The 21,211-nt window shown below is 42.7% G+C and overlaps 1 protein-coding gene across 1 annotated transcript in view; it reads left to right on the top strand.

Moving 5' to 3' along the window:
• The window catches only part of QTGAL (queuosine-tRNA galactosyltransferase), a 2,104,007-nt gene that overhangs the window by 97,014 nt on the left and 1,985,782 nt on the right, over positions 1-21,211 (top strand). The window contains exon 4 of the mRNA XM_086930605.1: positions 9,848-9,912. Coding sequence (XP_086786731.1) covers positions 9,848-9,912 — 65 coding nt within the window. The remainder of the gene's footprint in view (positions 1-9,847; positions 9,913-21,211) is intronic.

The raw sequence follows: 21,211 nt of genomic DNA, 5'->3' as shown, positions 1-21,211 counted from the left end.
AATGCAGTGTTCACTTTTATCACAGATAGTGTCACTTTGTTACAGGAAATGTAATAATATGTGGGAGGGCGTGTTCTCTATCTGTGCGCGGAACAAAATTAATGTTGATTTGGCTGAGGTGTTCCAACAACAAGCTTAATGTTCATTGGCTGTGAACCATTGAAAGTAGAAATGTTTCCAGCCATTCACTTCCCCTCTGCAGAGTAGCAAGGACATCTGCTTTGCTCACATGTTCTAAGGAGGAGGATGTACGTTGTTACAACGCATGCTTTTACCACGCATGCCTTTACAACGCAGGTTTTTCAACGCAAGTCGGTACAACGACTTGCGTTTGGGGGCGCTGGATAGTGAATAGTTTAATTTACTATTCCAACTCCAGTCCCTGTGGATAGTAGGGAAGGTGTTGGATAGTAAATTAAACTATTACCTATCCTACAGCGCCCCCCAGCGCAATTCGTTGTAATGACTTGCGTTGAAAAACCTGCGTTGTTAAGGCACTGCGTGGTAAAGTTGCGTCGTAAAGGATGTTTCCCAAGGAAGACCTTCCAGAGCTTAATGTTCATTGGTTACGAACCATTGAAAGTAGAAGTGTTGCTAGCTATTCCTTTCTCCTCTGCGGAGTAGGAGGGACATCTGATTGGGTGACGTGTTCTAAGGAGGACTTTCCCAAGTTTAATGTTGATTGGCTGTAAACCTTTGAAAGTAGAAGTGTTGTCAGCGATTTCTTCCCCCTCCGTGGAGTATTAGGGACATCTCATTGGGTAACGTGTCCGAAGCGGGACCTTCCCAAGCTTAATGTTCATTGGCTGTGAAGCATTAAAAGTAGAAGTGTTGGCAGCCACTCCCTCCTCCTCCTGCGGAACAACAAGGACATTTTATGGCTAATGAGTTCCGAGTACAAGTTTGCTCCTTATTGGGTAGGAACGGTTTACTGTCAGCCATTTTGTGATGCACTTCAAAGGAGTACGGGGAAACAAAGTAGTAAAGGGGAGGGTAGGAACACTATTAACTCTGTACAGTGGTCACAAGGTGGTGGACTCGGATTGTGAAGGTAAAAATTGTTTTTTATATATTTTAAGGACCATTTATATAATTACCGTGGGGTGTACAATTCACGTTGGAAAAATAACTGAGTTTCTTGCGGTCTTCTTTTTATCAAGTTTGCGGGTGGGATACTTCCCAGGAGCACTATTTACTTATAATGTGGTGTTTGCGCAGGTGTGGTTGCACAGCAAAAATTTCAGTCTAGGTTTCAAACAGTTTTTATTATGCAATTACAAATAAACTTTCTTCTGATATTGACGCTGTATATATCAAAAGGGGGGGCCAATTATAATGATGGAATTTCATAAAATATCACTTACTCACACCCTCCTTTTTTCTGCTATAGTTTGTAAAAGTGTTGCCCCATATTCTTGATAATATAAAAGGGCATGTGTTACTTTTAGATAAAGTAGAATGGAAAGGGGCGACCACTCGGTCCTCCCGAACGTATGGTTGGGTGCCCCGATCCTCCCGGGAAACCATTTTGGGCGGGGGGCGTATCTCGGCTGGGATGCCCGAAGCGGCGTAGCCGGGGCGCGCCTTTTCCCGCCCAAGAGGGGTTGTCCTAGACACCTACACCGATGGCCACGCCCAGTAGGCGTTCCGGAGGAGGGTACACGCCCCCCCGCAGAAGAATAAATGGAGCGGAAATCCGAAGAAGCGTCCTCTTGTTCCTGTGCTCTGAAGGCTGCACCCACTCATTGCTCGTGAGCCCTCGACGGAACAAGCAGCAATTTTGACCCACCCACCAGCCCCTTATGGCAATGTTTGTTTTGTAATAAAGTTTTGCTGAGTTAGGCCCTTGTTTCCTTTGTAGAAAAGTTAAGGAATGTTTTAGTTGAGGGTGTGACTTCTGTCTGTAGGATACTGTTTTTTCTTTTTAGGAGTAAACAGTCTTGATACAATTAGGTATGATGAATTTCTTCCTTCCTTAGTAGGTAAACAACTGTCGTATTTATTTGTTGGTCGGGCGGTAAGGTCATGATCGGTGAGCAGTAATTTCAAGGTCCCTAGAGGGGGGCGCCACCCAGAATGGATGGGAGCGCCCGGGGGGAGGCGGCCATTGGCCCCTCCCACGGGGAGGCGGCACCCACTAAGGATGGGTCGCCTAAGGGGAGACGGCCATAGGCCCCTCCCAGGGGAGGAGGCGGCTATATGCCCCTCCTACTAATTTCCCGGGGGCCGGATATCCGCGACGGCGGATAGAGAGTGTGGGGATAGGGGGGAGTCCACGCTGTCCTTCCTACAGATACCTCACACGGGAACTCGGACGACCTTTAAGATGGCGTCGAGTGGAAAGGGGGCCCCCACCACGACAAAACTACAAACATTGTTAAATTATAAGTAGGGCTCCCTGTTTTCGGTTTTTACTGATTTTTACAGATAAATACAGACAAAAAACTATTTATTTTCCTGTCTGTATTTATGTTAAAATGTGGATAAAAACGGAAATTGGGTTATTTTTTGAGCGATTCTAAATGCTGTCAATCATGATTACCAGGCCAATAGCTCTGTTGTTCTAAAAGTAAGAAAGTTAAAACAATAAAAGAATTTTAGTACAGAGCCTTAAACTGCAATATATATGCTCGTATAAGAAAACATGCACACTTTAATATCAAGGTTGTGCATATTTTATCTTCTGAGTGTGTTTATATGACTGAAAACGGTCAGTCCTTTAGACATGAGTGCATATTTATAAGACAAATAAATGTGGAAACATACTCATTTCAAATAAATTATTTCACAAAACCTAAAATATATATGTGTGAATACAGATACAATTATTTAAAAAAAAAGGATAAATACAGACGGAAATGTCCCAAAAATAAATACCATAAAACCGGGAGCCATAATTATAGTTATAAAAGACTACTGTTACAGTTAGCTTTTCACTACAAAAAGTATACACATCTTTTTAAAATGTACTTAATAAACATTATAGGTTTTAGGGACATTGGAGTTAGAAATTAGCATTTAAAAATCTTTTAAATTCACTGAAAAAACCATAGGTTTTACAGAAGTTATAGTTAGAAATTTGCATTTAGAAAACCTTAGGAATTCACTGACAAAACCATAGGTTTCAGGGACGTTCTAGTTAGCTGGACATTTCACTCGTACAAAACCATAGAAATTCCACCGTTAAAGTTAGTTCAGCTAACTATAACTCGCGCCCCAGCAATGACGTCACGTATTTGTATCATTCGTGGCATAGTCAGTGGCATCACTGATTACATCTCAAATTGCATCACTGATGCCATCATCCACTTGATAATATGATGCACCTCCTCACACCCTAATATAACCTTTGATACACCCATTCTAAAATACAGACTACCAATTTTGAAACCATAGACACACCAATACCAGTTACTACATACCCACTCACTGATTCTTAGGTCTACAAACATCCACTCATTCACCCATAGAATGACTTATACATGCAGTCACTCATCAATACAACACTATCATATGCACTCATACACCTATTCAGACACTCACATACCGCCACTCATCCATGGAGTTACTCACACACCTAGATAGTCATGTAAAGAATCAATCACACTTCCATTTACTCACCTATACAGTTATACACACACCACCTCACTAATTTGGACAGATAGTAGTGCATACTTACTCTTGTATACAATCACTGATATAAGTACACACTCAACCATACAGCCACTCTCGTAATCACTCACTGTCATAGTTATTTATATAGACCATCACTCACATAAACTGCCTTTTAAATATGTAGCTACTTACATGTACCACTGAGATCTCCATTCACTCACCAACACACCCATACACATACTCACCCAGTCTTAGAGCTGTTTCAACATGCACTCTTGAACCCCTACACCCAGTGAATCAACTAGTCACACATCTATGCGCAGAGTCACACACCTCCAACCCACCCACACACACACACTCAGGCACCCATACAAATACTCGGGCAAACAATCAATGACCCATTTAAACTGTCATGTAGCTACTGACCAACCCATGTACCATCTTACATAACAACAGACACACTGATACAGACATTCACACAGTTTAGTCACAAACGCATGCATTCAATAAGACACATTTAATCAGTCACTTATACAATCAGTCACACACCTCGTAAATCCTTCATCCAGACACTTATACACCCACTCATTCTTAAATACACCTTGGCATATATATAAAACATATTTAAACTTTACAGTAACACACTGGATGATGTCATCAGTGATGTCATCAGTGATGTCACTGACCATGCCATGAATGATGTAATATGTGACGTCTTAAGCCGTGCATTGCGGGGGTGCGAGTTATAGTTAGCTGAACTAAATATAACGGTGAATTTCTATGGTTTTGTACGAGTAAAATGTCCAGCTAACTATAATGCACCTGAAACCTATGTTTTTTTCAGTGAATATATATATATATATATATATACACACACACACACACACACATATAATGTATATATATAAGTACATACATACATTTCATAGATACCTAAACTCTTCAACTACTTCAATTTTCTATAGTGTGGACAACCCCTAGTCATAGGGTTAGATAACAAGACATACACTGTTATAGCTAATAAACTATAATGGTTAATACAAGTTTTTAAGTGCGTCTGAGCGAATTGTAAATTTGTGGATTGTAAATGTCAGCATGAGTAGCTGTTAGTCCACTGATGCTGAGATTTATGCATTTTATGTGTAATAGACCATTGATGCTCACCAAACTCCTCAAATCTTGTGTGCTAAAAAAGTAGGAAAAATAGAATCTTTGTTCTAATATTTGGTTAGGAATTTTGTGGTATTGGTATTTTCCTCTTTGTAAAGTTTTCTTGGCTCTGTGCAACAGACATATGATATGGATCCTCTGAATTACACTATTCGGCTAATTCACATGCTAATTTAGAGTCCTTTCCTTACGTTCATGTCTGATTAGTTAAGTACATTTATATAGTACAGGGTACCAAACCTGCCTGCCCTACATTGGTGTTTATTATGTTTATTATGTTTATTAAAACTTTTATAGCGCGCTCTATTACCACGGGGTATCCTGGCGCGGTGAGTAATTCAGCAGCAAGAGTGATGAATCTAGCACAGATCTGTTAGAGTGGAGCGTTGAACAAATGGGTCTTAAGTTCCTTCTTAAAAACGTTAATAGATGGAGAGGCTCTAAGGAACAGGGGGAGGGCATTCCAGGCAGAAGCTGCCTTAAATGAAATAGATTGGCCACCCAATCGGGTGTATTTGTACTTGGGAATGGCCAATTGGCATTGGTTGGCCGATCGTAGGGCACGGTTGGGAGTATAAAATGAGAACCGTTTCTGCAAATACGTCGGTCCCTGGCCGTGAGCGGCTCTGAATGCCAACACCAGAATTTTAAACAGAATTCGGTGTGGCACTGGGAGCCAGTGCAGACTTCGTAAGTGGCCCCGCACGCTCGACCTCCTAGGAAGAGAGAAAAGCAGGCGTACTGCAGCGTTTTGTATCACCTGAAGGCGATGAACCATGTACGCAGGCAAGCCACTAAATAAGGCATTAGCGTAATCGAGCCGAGATAAAATCAGGGCTCGAAGAACCGTCTCCTTGGCTGCCCTGGGAAAAAGAGGGAAAAATCTTCTCAGGGCTCGCAAGGTACCAAAACAGATGCCGGTCAATTTTTTAATATGGTCCGAGAACTTCAGGTCCTGGCCGAACTAAACTCCCAAGTTCTTAGCTGGGCCACCCATCGTACTAGGGCAGGACAGGTCCGGGGGCCAAATCTGGTCCTTGAAGTTGTCAGGGAAAGAGCCAAAAAGCAAGACCTCAGACTTGTCTTCGTTGCACTTAAGTTGGACATGTGCAAGCCACCGAAATACTTCCGACAAGCAATACTGGACTGCTGATGGATCGGACACACCCTTAGGCCAGGTGAATAGCAGCTGTGTGTCGTCAGCGTAGGCTATTATCTTGGCTCCAAGCTGTTCCGCCAGATAAAGTAAGGGGGTCATATAAACGTTAAACAATAAAGGGCTTAACGTAGAACCCTGCGGAACACCAGTGGTCAGTCTTTTCGGGGCCGAAGAGTAGGTGTAAGAAGAGCACTGGGAACAAAGGGATTAGTAAATCAAAATTATTTTATAAGCTACAAAAAATGAAAACATTTGCCACCTCTATGCTAAGCAACCCTTCAAACAAGCATTTGCAATGCAACAGGTCTCGCATTAATGAAGGTTTGAGCTATTGGCGTTGAATATAATGATGCAACACCAATAACTCAAACTTTCAGTAATGAGAGACCTGCTGCAAAGCAGATGCTTATTTTAAATGAGCTGCAGCCGCGTCCTGACCAGACTGCTCAAGACACTCTTGCCCCCTTCCAACCACCGACAACAAGCACTGGCAAAGCCAGCAGGTTACGCCTTTACAAAATCTATTGGCTATGTCAATTTTTTTACATATTACACAGCCCTTGAGCTGCTGTGCAACATAGCTTATGGTTTAAAAAAAGCACTATGGCGCAGTCAATAGTGCGTGCATAATTGCACTTTTTTTTTTTACAGTAAGCCATGTTTCACAGCTGTGCAATATGTAAAAATAAAAAAATTGCCAAACCCAATAGATTTTATTTTGGCGCAACCTATTAGCAAGTTGGCAGGCATGATGGTCTGAGTGAACTTGTTCTCCCTGTTCAGCAGGAAGTCACTATTCCGGAGCAAGGGCGTTTAGTGGAATGAAAAACTTGGGGGTTGCTCTCAAAGGGGCGTGGTCGATGTAATGAAGGGCATGACTTAAAAACCCAAATTCAAAATCCATGCTCAGCATAGTGTGTCACCCCATTGGTATTTTGCTGTTTCGTCATTCCATCCATATACAATAAGTAACATTACATCTACTACAAGCCAGGACTATTGGCTTTGTCAATGGTTTTAAGTTGCATAAGATAAATATGCAACAGCGATGGTTTCGATGTACATAATTTTGAAAATGCAAGCATCATACTGCCCCATCAGGTTTGCATTATTCGTCACTGACCATGCGCCAAGATAACCATATTGACAGATATTGTTCCATCAGGTTTGTCCATTCAGCAAGGCCAATAGCCCAAGAGGTTGACCAGCAGCATGCATAAGATACCAAAATCATCCCAGAGAGCAGCTGTGGCTGCTCCCATTAAAGCTGATTTCAGTCTATTGATTAATCATGTTGAGCACACATAACAATATATCATACTTAACATATGGTATTTTTACACCGTGCTTTTGTGGCAAACAGTAATCTAGCGCTTTATATTTGAGAACAACTTAGTTCACATCAGAAAACGCCAGCGCAAAGAAAACTACTGTGCTATGTAGTGACATGGTGACAAAAAATAGCCACTAACCCCATCTTCGACCATCATTCATGGAGAGTGGTGACAGGTACAAGTACTACATGTGTATAACATAAACTACAATGTGCCCTGCTCTCTGAAAACAGGTATTAATGTCCCCCTAACTCAAATGACTGTATCAACCTTACAAAGGTGAAGAGCTGATTTGCCCCCCAAAATGCAAAATTGTAATCGGACATTTACAATTGGAAGGACATCAGATAAGATTAGCATCTAGTGTTTTCACGACGGATCCATGTTCAGCTTCCTGAAGCTAATGTTCTTTCTTTTGGGGTTTTAAGAAGAGGCACCTTAGCAGATAAGAAAGGGGCCGTAGTGGTGAGCAACCTTTTCATGTTTAAAGGGCTGTTTCAGAGAAAAACCAGGGAGGGCATTAGCAAGGCCTGGTTGTCTAATATTAATGGAGCTAGCATGCAGAAGTATACAGGCCGGTGTTATGTACAAAGTTTCTAAACACATGGCCCCATGAAGATAAGAAAGTGCTTTGCGACACGCGCAAAGCAGGCCACCAAGTCGGCTCGGAGGCTAAAGGGCGTCCACAGAAAACCCTCATTTCCAATCGCAGGCCACCGTTTACTATAAACGGGGACGCCGGCCAGTGGAATTGAGGGGTGGGGCTTAAAGCCCTTTAATGACAGTCCTCTCCAGCAAAATCTCTCGTGGAGGCGGAGCAGGGCTCCGCCCTGCAACGCCATGCGAGACCTAAAAATACTGTTCAAGTAGAAAGTTGGCCATATGCATTAAATAAAGGTCTATAGCTAGTTTATTTTATGGACAACACCAATTGTACATCTCTCTGTAAACTGTAACCACGAATGTAAAGAATATATAGACAATAACAGATCTAGAAAAATATATTTCTTTTTATAATTTTCTGCAAAATTCATTTTCAAATTTTCTTTTGTTTTATGAAATGTTATCTTTTTAAAAGCGAGTTAATTGATCTCACATAGTACATTTGACAAAGATCAACATAAATGAATTAATTCCATAAGTAAATACGATAGACGTGGAGTTGATGGAGGCAGTGCCGCAGATGTGGACTACGCGCGTTTCGGCATTCGTGCCTTCATCAAGTAACTGTCTATTGTACTGAAAATATGGACTTTTGAGCTGAATTCCTATTGACCACACAGGATGAATAAAGACTCCATATGTAATTCAGCTAGGCGCAACAGTATATTTAATGCTTGACGTCCATAGTCATCTTAGGACGATTCATAAACCCCACCTTCATAAATAGTTGTGTATAGTCAAAATAATAGGGAAATCCAAAAGATAATTATCTCGAAGTTGTTCATCCAACTACGGCATTATATGTACCTGGCCACTTATGTACAAAATAGGTGATTGGGGGGCAATGAGGTAAATGAGAGCGCCTCCTTGGTTGATAAAGATGCTAATTTCTTCCCAGGACGGGTATCGTCCACTTGTTTATAGACCCACTCCAGAATTCCAATGTACCAACAAAGTCTCTGCCCAAACTACTGCCGCTCCCTGATCCAACCATACTGGATAGAAGAACTATTTATAGAGAACATGTTCACCCCAGAAGGTTGCTTTGCTCTAGCTGACAGCAGATGTATGCAGGTTGTGCCTTAACAAGGTTATAGTTTGAGAGAATCATTATTTTCAAACGGGCCTGAATTTTAGATGATTTTATGTTTCTTGAAGTTACTGAAGAGGGTTGTTTCAAGTTGGTGGGTGGTAAACCTAGAATTCATGCCCACCCCAGTTATGCCTTTAAATATGAAGGACTATTGTATCCTGTACATCAGAAGAATACTTTTCAATGAATAGTTTTGACTTGCACAGAACTGCGCACTATGCAGAGCGTTGTAAACGACTGCAGGGATGAAAGAGACAGCGTGTATAACGAGTGGAGTAAAGGGAGTGACAAGATCACGTTTTGGCACTCAGTTTACGAGGTGTGCTGTAGCATTTTGATTGGCCTGCATGGTGTATTAGCCAGTTCTAAGTGTAAGAAGTTGCCAGTTTAGTCTTCAGTCATTGAACTTCGTGATGGCTGTAGTGGCATAACAGGAAAGGTTAGGGCCACCCTGCAGAATGCGGTGATGAGACTGGGAAACTTCTGTGTCTCGGAGATATTCTTTGGCCTTAGTCTGACTGGGTGGCCTGCGCCGCAGGGTCATGTGTTACACACCTGAATGGCTCTTCCTTGGTACCCCTGTTTAGTAACTGTTAACCTTAAAAAGCTTAGACTAGGCAAACCGCAGTTATTGCCTACAGTCTAGATTTTCTGTTTGACTGCAGCAGTCTTACAGTATGACCAAGGATACTAATGTGCACCTCGCTGTGGCTATTTTCCAACTCTCAGGTCAATCGCCAGGACTTCAGCAACACATGCAGTCAGTTTAAAACTACATAATTTGCTGAATTTCTACAATTTTTTTTCCAACAGTTGGCTTTGCAAAAAACCAGGCAGTTAAACAGAGCAATGGACGGTACCTGTGTTTTCTGGACTCCGTAAGTAATATTAATGTATTACGTATTGTTACTGAAATGCCTTTATATATACCTGTATGGTGCGTGTTAAAAGTGGTGGCCGTTTGGTTTCATGCGCAATTTGGTATAGGTCAAGTGAGGTTTTTGCCTTGCCAGCACAATACAGGCCTCATTTACTTCCTTAAACATATTTTGATAAATTATTTACTCATTATCGAGCTACATAGTAGTAATTTTTAGGTTGAGTGTACTAGACAGCGTGTTCACTATCTGTTGCGAGATGTATTATTGGCTTATTAAGGACATGGAGGGACTTGGAACACGCCCCTTGCTTACCATTGGTCGGTTTTCCTGTCACTCTCATTTGCCTGATTCTTATTTATGTCCCAGCTTGTCAATATTTTGTTTGTCCTTACATGGAGAATAGCCTAGTTACCATTTCTTTTGTTTGACTGGCTTTTATACTGCCACTGCATGCTTTTCAAGATCTACCTTTTATGGGGGTTAAGGATCCCAAGTTATTTAATGTGCTTTACAGCTGTCTCCCATGTGTCCTTCTCTGCCCCCACACTCTGTGTTGCTCTCTGTTACAGTGTTCTTCCACCCCCTTCCAAGTTGTGTTAGGCCTCTTGTAGTTCCCCCCTTGCTTTCTCACCTGTGTGCTTCTCCCCACTCAGCTCCACATTGATCTACCGCTCATTGCTTGTCCTCTCCACATCCACGCTAAGTGGTACTACTTCTCCCCACACCTGCTGTCCATGTTCCATCTGTTCCCCCCTTGATGTTTCCCCCACCCTCCTTGTTGCTTTCCCCACCCCTGCCCTCCATGTTGCCCCCTTACCCACTATGCTTTTGAACTACTAGTTTTTTTTTCCAACTCCGCAAATTGGTAGATAAAAAATCACTTGCTGTCCTGTCTAGACGTGTGCATGCCTGCTGTTTCATAGTTCCTTTTTTTGCTTTTCTTTCCTTTTTTTAGTTATGCAGCACATTATCGGGGTTGCTGTCCAGCATGGCTAAAAACCCATTAGCAAAGTCAATAGGTCCCAAAGGAGAGTGGGTGATGCACTTATTAAAGCAATAATTTGGTGCCTTCCTCTTACTGGAAATCAAAGTCAACATCTGCAAACAATAAGGCAGTGATATGCCACCTCCCAGATTAGGGCTGCTTTGGTCAGAATAGGAGAGGGGCAGATAGATGGAGTTTGAGGTTATGTGAGGATTGAAGACTATGCATTCAATCTGAGACTCGACCTCAATGCTGTATCACACCATTCCTTTCATCAGTATCTACACAGCACTTTGTATGTATCAGTTGTATTTTTGATAAGTTCATTCTGCTTTTTGATAATACTGTTTTATTATGAAAAAGCTAAGAACATAAATAATTGTTTAATTTTGTTTGGCAGAGCCATCAAATAAATTGTGAGTGCATTTTAGATTTTTAGTGGAGAATAGATTGCAGTCATCTAGAAGCATGGCTCTAAGTGCTATGAGATTTGAGGAAGTAGATTGAAGAAGTGTACAGACATAGCTCCCAGTAGCAAGGCAGTAGACCCTTCCATTCCTTCTCGGCAGACACTCTGTGTGAATCTTGTATAAAGAGATCTATAAGTCAGGGTACCAATAAAGCTCGTAGCATACAGGTGGTAGACCCTTCCTTTCTTTCTCGGCAGACGCTCTGGGTAATTTCTTATATAAAGAGACCCATATGTCAGGGTACCAACAAAGCTCCTAGCATTCAGGCGGTAGACCCTTCCATTCCTTCTCGCTGATGCGCTGGGTGAATCTTGTATAAAGAAACCCATAAGTTTAGGATACCAACAAAGTTCCTCGCATTCAGGCAGTAGACCCTTCCATTCCTTCTTGGAAGACGCTCTGGGTGATTTCTTATTTAAAGAGACCCATATGTCAGGGTACCAACAAAGTTCCTAACATTCAGGCGGTAGACCCTTCCATTCCTTATCAGCAGACGCTCTGGGTAAATCTTGTCTAAAGAAACCCATAAGTCAGGGTACCAACAAAGTTGCTAGCATTCAGAGGTAAAACATTCCATTCCTTCTCAGCAGACGCTCTGGGTGAATCTTGTTTAAAGAGACGCCTAAGTCAGAGCACCAACAAAGCTTCTAGCATTCAGGTGGTTCCTTCTCTGCAGAAGTTATAAAGAGACCTGTGAGCAAGTGAACCAAAAATACTCCTTCCAGAAAGGCACTAAACCATCCATTCTTTGTAGACTCAGCTCTAGTCAAATCTTTTATAGAGAATTGTAAATCTCCCAAGAATTCACTGAGGGGTTAGGGTGATTTGCAGATGATTGCATATGGGCTGGTTCAGTTATAGTTACTGCAGCTATATTTGAGATGCCTGTTATTCCACGAATACACATTTATTGTCTGAGCTGATATTTATCTCTCTTTATGAAATGTGAGACCCCTATGTCAGAATCCTTTTGGTGTGATAAATTGCATCCAGTAATGTGTTTGTCCCTCATTATGTGGAATAACATTTGGGGTGAGTGTGTACTGCACCAAAATCCAGATGTCCTAGTAATTGGTTGGTATTGCTCCCTCAATACATTTCGTCAGGTTGTACCAGCTGAAATGTATCGAGGGAAAACTGTAAGAGTGCATTGTTGGCGGCCAAACTCCTAATTCCTGTATATGTTATGTTAATAGGTTTGAAGAGAGCGCGAACACCATAATTGTATCTTCGCGCTAGTGTCAGATAATATATCTCACATGAAGGCAGAATGATTGAGATTTAGACCACTGAGCAGAAAAGCTTTGTTTTTAGCAGTTTCCTAAAGATTAGGAGATTAGGTTGCGTTCGAATATGGTCAGGCATGGAGTTCCACCATTTGGATGTAACATGGGAGAAGCTTCTTCCTCCCCAGTGTGCTTTTTGATTATAGGGGTTCTTATTATTCTAGCTGCACTGGACTGCAGGGTGAGAGACGGTGAATACCAATTAAACGTTTCTTGAAAGAAAAGAAGACCTACCTGGCGTAAAGTAGCGTTAGCCACACATACTGGAGTTATGCAGGTGACTCTTAAAGAGGGCAGTTGCGTAAGGAAATCAAAATATGCGTGTCAGAAGTAAATGTGTAATCATTTAAAACGTACCAAAAATACAGAAGCTTTTCATACACTTTTATCTTCTCTGATTATCAGTTCAGGCACTATAGAGAGGAGGGCACCAAATCTTGAAATTCCTTAGTGATCCAAAAGACATCCTGAAATTAGCCAATATGCCATCTCTTAATGCGTGAAAGCGGTGCTAACTCAGTACACAGAAACTTCACCTTTAGATTCTCAGTTGAAACCGGGCCCTGTAATAAAGTATGTACCTAGAAGTCTGCCTATTGTCGCTTCCCAGGAGGGCCATAATGTTGGTGGCCCAAGCTCGAGCCTGTTGGTGGCCGGAGCTGTTGTGCTACTCTCATGAGGCCTCTATTGATAGTCCTCATGATTTTTATTATTATTATGGATTATGTAAGGCTCTAGTGTGTCAAGAAGTGCTAAAGAATCAATCTGTGCTGTCTCGAGGGGCATTGATCTGCTTCTCCCTGCCATGGTTCTCATCTCAGCACAGACATGATCTGGTGGAAGTGAGATATCTTCTGATTACCTTCCCAACTTTCATGACCTCTAGCATTCATGTCTTTTCTGTCCAGTCTCTGTCTTTTACTAAGATCGGAATCCCAAGTGGAAGGGGATTGGTTACCTCAGAAGAGCTCCTTCACTTAGAGAGGGCACATTGTGACTGTATTCATAAAGTGCTTATTACCCCTGTTGAGGTATTGAAGCGCTTTATAGTGAGTAGCTTGCTACTCCAGAACCCAAAGTTAGTGATTAATTCTTTGGTTAAATGTTGGTTATCGTGATTAGTCATTCATGCATTTACTCCAGTTACTTTGTGATAGATTATATTGATATCAGTTAGGGGTGATTATTAGTGGGGGCCATGTGGTTTCAAGTGAATGGTTTCTGAGATAGGCAGGCTAGTGTATATTTGGTATTTTTAGGTTGCAGTGACAAAGTTTTAAAGCATGAGCGGTTGTTCTCTATGCAATGAGGTGACACCTTTTTCAGAAATATAATATGCAAGATTAAGACAAATAGGCATGAGAGTAAGAGGAGGCTATACTCAGAAATAGTAGGCATACAGAGGCTGGAAGGTAAGAAAATGGTTACTCTGAAGAAAGAAAGGGGAGGAATCAAGCTGAAAGGAATCAAGCGGAATTAAGTCAAGTTAATTGTTCTATTGAGAGTTTTAGGAATATAGTGGGAGACAGTTTTCTGAGACGAACTGTATAAGGATGTAAGCAATAAAAGGAAAAAACATTATACATAGTGCTCCATATCCTGGCTGGCAGACAGCTTAAAACATGTGAGTTTGAGTGTACACATCACTTGAACATTAAGAGTCTAACCTGCTGTGTGCCAACCCTAGGGCTGTCCTTTTAAACATAGCCTGGAGTATGCCAACCTTGGTACGGGGTCTGCATGCTGTTCAAGAAGAGCTGGTGCAGAAAAAATAGTTCTTAAAGAATGATCTTCCCTCACTATTCTGTATTAAAGTTTTTTTAACTCAGTGAAATTAGTCCTTTGACGAACATCTAGTCAATGAGAAAACAGATACTACACTTGTTTTGTTTCTTACTCCTATTCAAGATTGTTTCTACGGCACAGTAGAGTAACTGCTGATCTGAAAGGTACTTACAGATAACATCCCAAGTGTATGTTGTGCATGTGGTGGTCAGTGCAGTGTATGCATTGTACGAATAAGGGAAGCAGAGTAATGGAGGCCTGCAGGTTCCAGTTTGAAAGCCCCTGGTCTGTTCCTGCGCAGAAGATGGAGGCTGATTTTGGTTTCCCAGATATTGGCACATGTTGCTCCTTCTTCCTACCTTATGTACTGCTTTTACTGTGATATACCATCCCCCTACCCTTTTTTTTTTACATAATACCCACGCACATTTGTTGCTCCCACCCATTCCTCTTTGCTATCACTCTACTGCTTCACTGTTGCGCCCCACCCATCATGGCAATTGAAATACTTATTTTTATATCAGCTAGGATAGCTTGACTCCAGTGCATGGAGAGCACGGGACCCATGTCTGGGCATACCCGTCCCACTCAGGGTGACAAATGCAAAAAGAACAAATGATGGACAGAATGCAGAACAATGTCATACATCACCCCAGTACAGAGATCTGGGCCTAAATTCATCGTGTTTTGCTCCCCATGCCATTCCAGTTTGGACCCAGCCATATGCAAATCAGTCTTGACCTTCCGTTCATCAACTGGGTGTCTTTTGCTTTCTCGCCCTAAGTGCGCCGGGTATACCCAGACGTGGGTCCCGGGTTCACTGGATTCAGGCTATTTTGGCTGCTGAGGGTTGAAACTCCGAATCGGTCCTAGGATGCTTGTTTCTAGTCCAGGGAGGGCCTGGCTTGGCAGTTCAGACTAGAATGTTCCCATGAGTCTCAGGTTCAAAACTGATTTGCATATGGCCAGGTTTAAACTGGGATGGCTTGGTGACCAAAAGAATGACGGATTTAACCCAGATCTCTTGACTGGGGTTGAATGTTTTTATTTGTTCTGTTCCATCCATCAACTGTGTGTCTTTTGCGTTCTGCCCTAAGTGCGCCGGGTATGCCCAGATGTCGGTCCCGGGCTCAATGTGCCACGGGATTCAAGCTATCCTGGCTGATGAGGGGTGAAATCCCGAATCCGGTCCTAGGATGATTGTTTCCAGTCCAGAGAGGACCTGGCTTGACTGGACTGTTTCCATGAGGCACAGGGTCAAGACTGATTTGCACATTGCCCGGTTTAAACTGGGGTGGCATGGTGAGCAAAAGAATCATGTATTTAACCCAGATCTCTTGACTGGGGGTGAATGTTTTGATTCGTTCTGCATTCCGTCCATCAACTGTGTGTCTTTTGCTTTCTCGCCCTAAGTGCACCAGGTATGCCAAGGCGTGGGTCCCAGGCTCACTGTGCCACTGGATTCAAGCTATCCTGCCTGATGAGGGGTGAAACCCGAAACTGGTCATAGGATGCTTGTTTCCGGTCCAGGGAGGACCTGGCTTGGCAGTACATGTTTCCGTTCCAGGGAGGACCTGGCTTGGCAGTACGGGCTGGACTTTTCCCATGAGGTACAGGGTCAAGATTGATTTGCATATGGCCAGGTTTAAATAGGGGTGGCATAGTGAGCAAAAGAATTATGAATTTAACCCAGATCTCTTGACTCGGGGTGAATGTTTTGATTCGTTCTGCATTACGTCCATCAACTGTGTGTCTTTTGCTTTCTCGCCCTAAGTATGTCGGGTATGCACAGACGTGGGTCCCGGGCTCACTGTGTCACTGGATTTAAGCTACCCTAGCTTATGAGGGGTGAAACCCCGAATCCGGTCCTAGGATGATTGTTTCCGGTCCAGCGAGGACCTGGCTTGGCAGTTCGGGCTGGACTGTTCCCATGAGGCACAGGGTCAGGACTGATTTGCATATGGCCCGGTATAAACTGGGGTGGCATAGTGAGCAAAAGAATGTTAGATTCAACCCAGATCTCTTAGCCCCTTCACCGCGGCCCAAATTTGGCTGCGGCTAGGGGTGGGCGTGGCGCTGCCTCACTCATGAAGGCTGTATGCCATCATGAGTCGCGGTCGGCGTGTGCTCATGAAGGCATGGAGCTGTCATGACCCCGCCCACTCACTAATTCGCCTGCACAGGCAGGGAATTAGTGCCGCACAGGCGGAGCGTGGGCGGAGCGGCAGTTGATGACTGCTCCACGCCATCATGAGCACACGCCGCCGTGGTTCATGACTGCATGGAGCCGTCATGAGCAAGGAAAAGGTTAACTGGGGGTGAATGCTTTGATTTGGTCTGCATTCCATCCTTCAACTGTGTGTCTTTTACCATCTAGAGGAGCACTTCAGCAAAAAAAATCTACTTCAAGACAATTTGTTGGGGTCAGATCACGCTTTATGGTCTGCAGCATCACTTACAAGGCCCTCTACACCAATACCCCTGTCTACCTCGCTTACAACCTACCAATATCTTGAGGTCAACATCAGACGAGGTGCTAAGACATTGCTAGCTTAGAGGCTAAACTTTGCGTAAGTAAGAAAACAAGCCTTCTCAGCCTAACCCCCACCCTCAGACCTGAAACAACAATCTGACATCAGAACAGCACCAACCCTTCTACAATTCAAGGCTAATCTCTAAACTAAACATTTCAAGGAACATTATCTCATTCTGAATTCTCACCCCTTCCACTAGGTTTCAATTCCACCCCTCTATCCCCCACCCCCCCCTCCCCGCCCCAACACCAATGTATCCCCACTGGTGCATGCCCCCCAGTACAGGGTTCTGCAGCTAGAAATACCAAATCATTCTTGCATACTTACACACAGGAATAAGGAGGGGGAAAGGTAAATTGGGTGGAGTGGAAGCAGAGAATGGGCAGACTAGATGAGGGATGAATTGTGGAGAACAAGGATGAAAAGGAAAAATCCTGGAGAGGAGAAAGACAAAGGTGGAGAGAAAGACAAAGGTGAAGAGATGTGAGAATGGATGAGAACAGGGAGAGGGAAGGAGAAAGATGAGTAGGGAAGAAAGGATAGGTTAGCATTGATGTTGGGAAGTGAATCAACATGGGAGGAGGTTTGTGAAAGCAGTTGAAGGGGGATGCTTCTCAGCTTAGTCTAGCAGGATGGCAGAGGTAGCTAAAAGACTTGAGGACTGCACAGCCTTGGATAACCATATGACAAATAATCAAGCCTTCAGTATTGAAGGTGATGCTACGTTTGGCCATGCAGTTAGCAGTCTAGCTGAAATGGCAAAGCGAGAATTTTAAATGTAGCATGTGTTCCTCCATCTTTTCATACTCGCCAGTTGATTTTAGAAAATGTATTAATCCCAAGTGACTTGGACAGACATCCAGAGATTGATGTTGCTATTGATGGAGCCGATCATGTGGACTCGGACGTCATCTTATTGAGCATGGTAGCGGCTGTTTGGCACAAAACCTTTTATTGTCATTGCAGACAACAGAAACTATTTTGAGAACGTTAGTGATCATTGGAAGAAGGGCATTCCAATTGAAGTCATTCTGATGACGTACGTCGATGGTTCTTAAACTGTGGTCTACAGACCCTGCTCACGGGGTTCTGCGACTGCTTAGAATATCAAATATTATTAACAGATTAATAACATATATAAAGAAGTAACATTTACAAATTAGAGGCAAAATTGTAATTAGTATCCTTAGATTGATTTGTGGTAGCAGTGCAAGTGCACCAAACAGAATACAGTATGGACGATGAGTGGCCTCAATTGAATTTTGAAAAACTTCAACTTTCCTATTCAGAATATAATCGTGATTTTTTTTTATACATGTTTGCAAATCGAATATGTTTCATAATTTGTGTCTTTGTTTAATGAATGCTTTTATCCGTATTATTTGTGCATTGTTTTGTGGTTCGAATGATCAAAAATTCTTAGGCCAGGATCCCCGGATTCCTGTGATGATTCATTGGGGTCCACGGATTCCAATAATGGTTCAGTGTGCGTCCCCGAGTTTAAGTATAAATAAATATAGGGGTCCACAGAAGTCAAAAGGTTAAGAACCACTGGCCTACATGATAGTGGCCAATTGGGAGGAGCTGCTGAATGACAATTAGTATCGCTGGTCCATTTATTTATTTATTTATTTATTTATGTGATTTTTAAAGCGCTGCAATTACCCATAGGTGTCTCGGCGCTGTGATCTAAATCTGATACCAGTAATGTAAATCTCTGAGGCAGTATTTTATATGTTTTATGAATAATCAGGTCATTGAGAAAACAACCATGTCTTTAGTTGCTTTAGTCCAGTGGTGACAAACAATGTCACTAATACGGGAAGTTTGACCCGTTACACAACTGGAGCACAGTGAATATAGCAATGAAAATGATTCCAGGTGTGGTAGAGGCAGGTATTTTTATCAGATTGGTAGAGAAATTGGAATGGAACACAGCTCAGTCATTATCCATAACAAGGATACCGCAACAACACACTGCGTTTATTCCAGTGCACTTATCCCATGCAGGAATGCCAGGTGTGCTGCAGTGACCTTACCTGGCTATCATGCAGTTTATGAAATATGAGTTTGGAAGGAGAAAATAAACTGGGAAAACGTGAAGAATGGATATTAAAAGAGGAAGTATCACCAGTGATGCGAGATGTGATGGAGAAGAAAATCTAAGGTGATAGAAGATACATGGTACATAAGGGTGGGAACAACATAGGGAGAGAAAAGAGGAGAAAGCAGAAAAGTAAAGGATGCACCAAGTGGAACTCTTTATTTTCGATTGTCGCAAAAATGTTAAAACATATATTGCAAGCGTGCTTTTCCTTCCTATCCAAGCCATCCTTAAAAAGAGGAGTAGCGATCTTCAGTTGATGGCAATAATACATTTTACTCTCCGGTAGTGTTTATTCGACCAATGCGAAAAATCAGTTTCTTAGTTTTGTAATCCCGGAGGCAAAAGTGAGAAATCTAATTTATATGGAAATGAAGGAGAGACTACTCGCCTGCTACCCACTGGTCTGTATCCTAGTAGGAAATGCAAGACACTTTTAGCAGCTGTTATTTTCTTTAGGACTGTGGGAAATCAAAGCTAAAAAAAAATCAACACTCCTTTGAATTTCAGAACATCAGTGTTACATGCCACACGTGCACTCTAGGAATGACACTCTAAACACAGGTCAGTGGCTTGTTTACAAACTCCCCTGATAGTTTCGACGAAGAACAATAAAAGTGAGAGGCATGGCTCTCCGGCATGTGATATTTACTCGGCTATGCGTTTGTTAGAACGGGGTTTTGAAGGGGGTCATCAGTACATCAAGAGCGAAGGTTTCTACGTGTTAACGTCAAAGGCGACAGCCTAACCACCTCAGTGTTCGTCATTAAAACCTTCATAGCCTTTAGTGGACCAACTTGTCCTTGTGTAGTGCTCATGTAAAGCGCTCCAATACATCCGGGTCAAGTTCGCGCTATATAAAACTGCAACAAAAAATGATACACAGATCTGTAGTTTTCTTTTTATTCTACTCTAGTGAAATTCGACATTGAGGTTCAAATGTCGGCTATTCAAAGAATAGAGAAAATACATGAAAAACAAATAATGCAGTTACTATAAAACACTGATCTATCATTTGGAAGCAGATAAGCAAAAACAATTCAGTATATACGTTTACGGCGAGAAAGATGTTTTCCCATCAAAGTTTGCAAACAAACCACAATAGGGGGGAGGCAGAAAAGACAAGTAATTGGAACGGGAGTGTGTGTGTCTGTGTGGGGTGGGGTTTCTGTGGCCTTGTCCGCTCTCATAAACCAAACCAGGAGCAATCCTCTGAATTTCCTCTTTAAAGAAATCCTGAGCACATTCACATAATGGATTTCAAATCGATACAGTTGATTTGCATTAAAAACCATGGCCCCCTCGCAGGTGGTATTTGTAATCTCGTGGGGAATTCCCCAAATGAGGTGCACACGCTGCGTAGTGGAAAGTAAATTATTTATTTAAATGCGCAAGAGAGCGCCAGGAACGCGTCCGGACTGCTCAGCTTTCGGCGCTGAATGCGCCTGCAAAATGGCTGTCGCGCTCTGCGTCATCGTGTTCTCCCGCGACAACTAGAGCGCGACGCTACATATCTCCCTTCTTTATTTAACAATAACAAACCATAAAGTCTCTATCTCTCGGGTCACAGTTATTTCGCTTTATCTAGTTCATAGTCTCAATATTTGGCAGGCCTTACTACAGTTCTCCCTGCCCTCGTACGTCTTACCGGAGTGGAGGCGATACTCTCCGAGTTGCTCTCTGCCTGGCTCACCAGTCTCCTACCAGTTCCCTTAGGACTCTCTCTCTCCGTGGTCTCACCAGCCTTCTCCTAATGTTCCTATGCGATATGGATTGTCTCCTTCTTCATGCTCAGCTTCTCTTCCTTCTACTCAGGAGTCTTCTACTCCTCCACACGGTGACTCGCTGTCTGAAGGTGAGCTTTGGCTCTGTTGTGTCTTTGCTCTTTCTTCACTGGCCCACTGCAATATCTTGTTGCATTTGGACATACGATCCTGTGACCAGACATTTCCGTCGCTAAGAAATGCTGCTCTGTCGTGTACCTCCTTTACTTGTATGGGCAGGCTGTATTTGCTGTCCCCTTTCCTTCTCAACTGGGCGAGTTTGACTCTGACTCACTCTCCTCTTTCTAGTGAGGTCTCCTTCACATTACGTCTCTTATTGTAGTGCTCCGTGTATATTCTTTGTGCTCT

The sequence above is a fragment of the Lissotriton vulgaris genome, chromosome 7 (genome assembly GCF_964263255.1).
Source record: "Lissotriton vulgaris chromosome 7, aLisVul1.2, whole genome shotgun sequence".
Taxonomy (NCBI): Eukaryota; Metazoa; Chordata; class Amphibia; order Caudata; family Salamandridae; genus Lissotriton; species Lissotriton vulgaris.
This window is presented reverse-complemented; position numbering and strand designations above follow the sequence as displayed.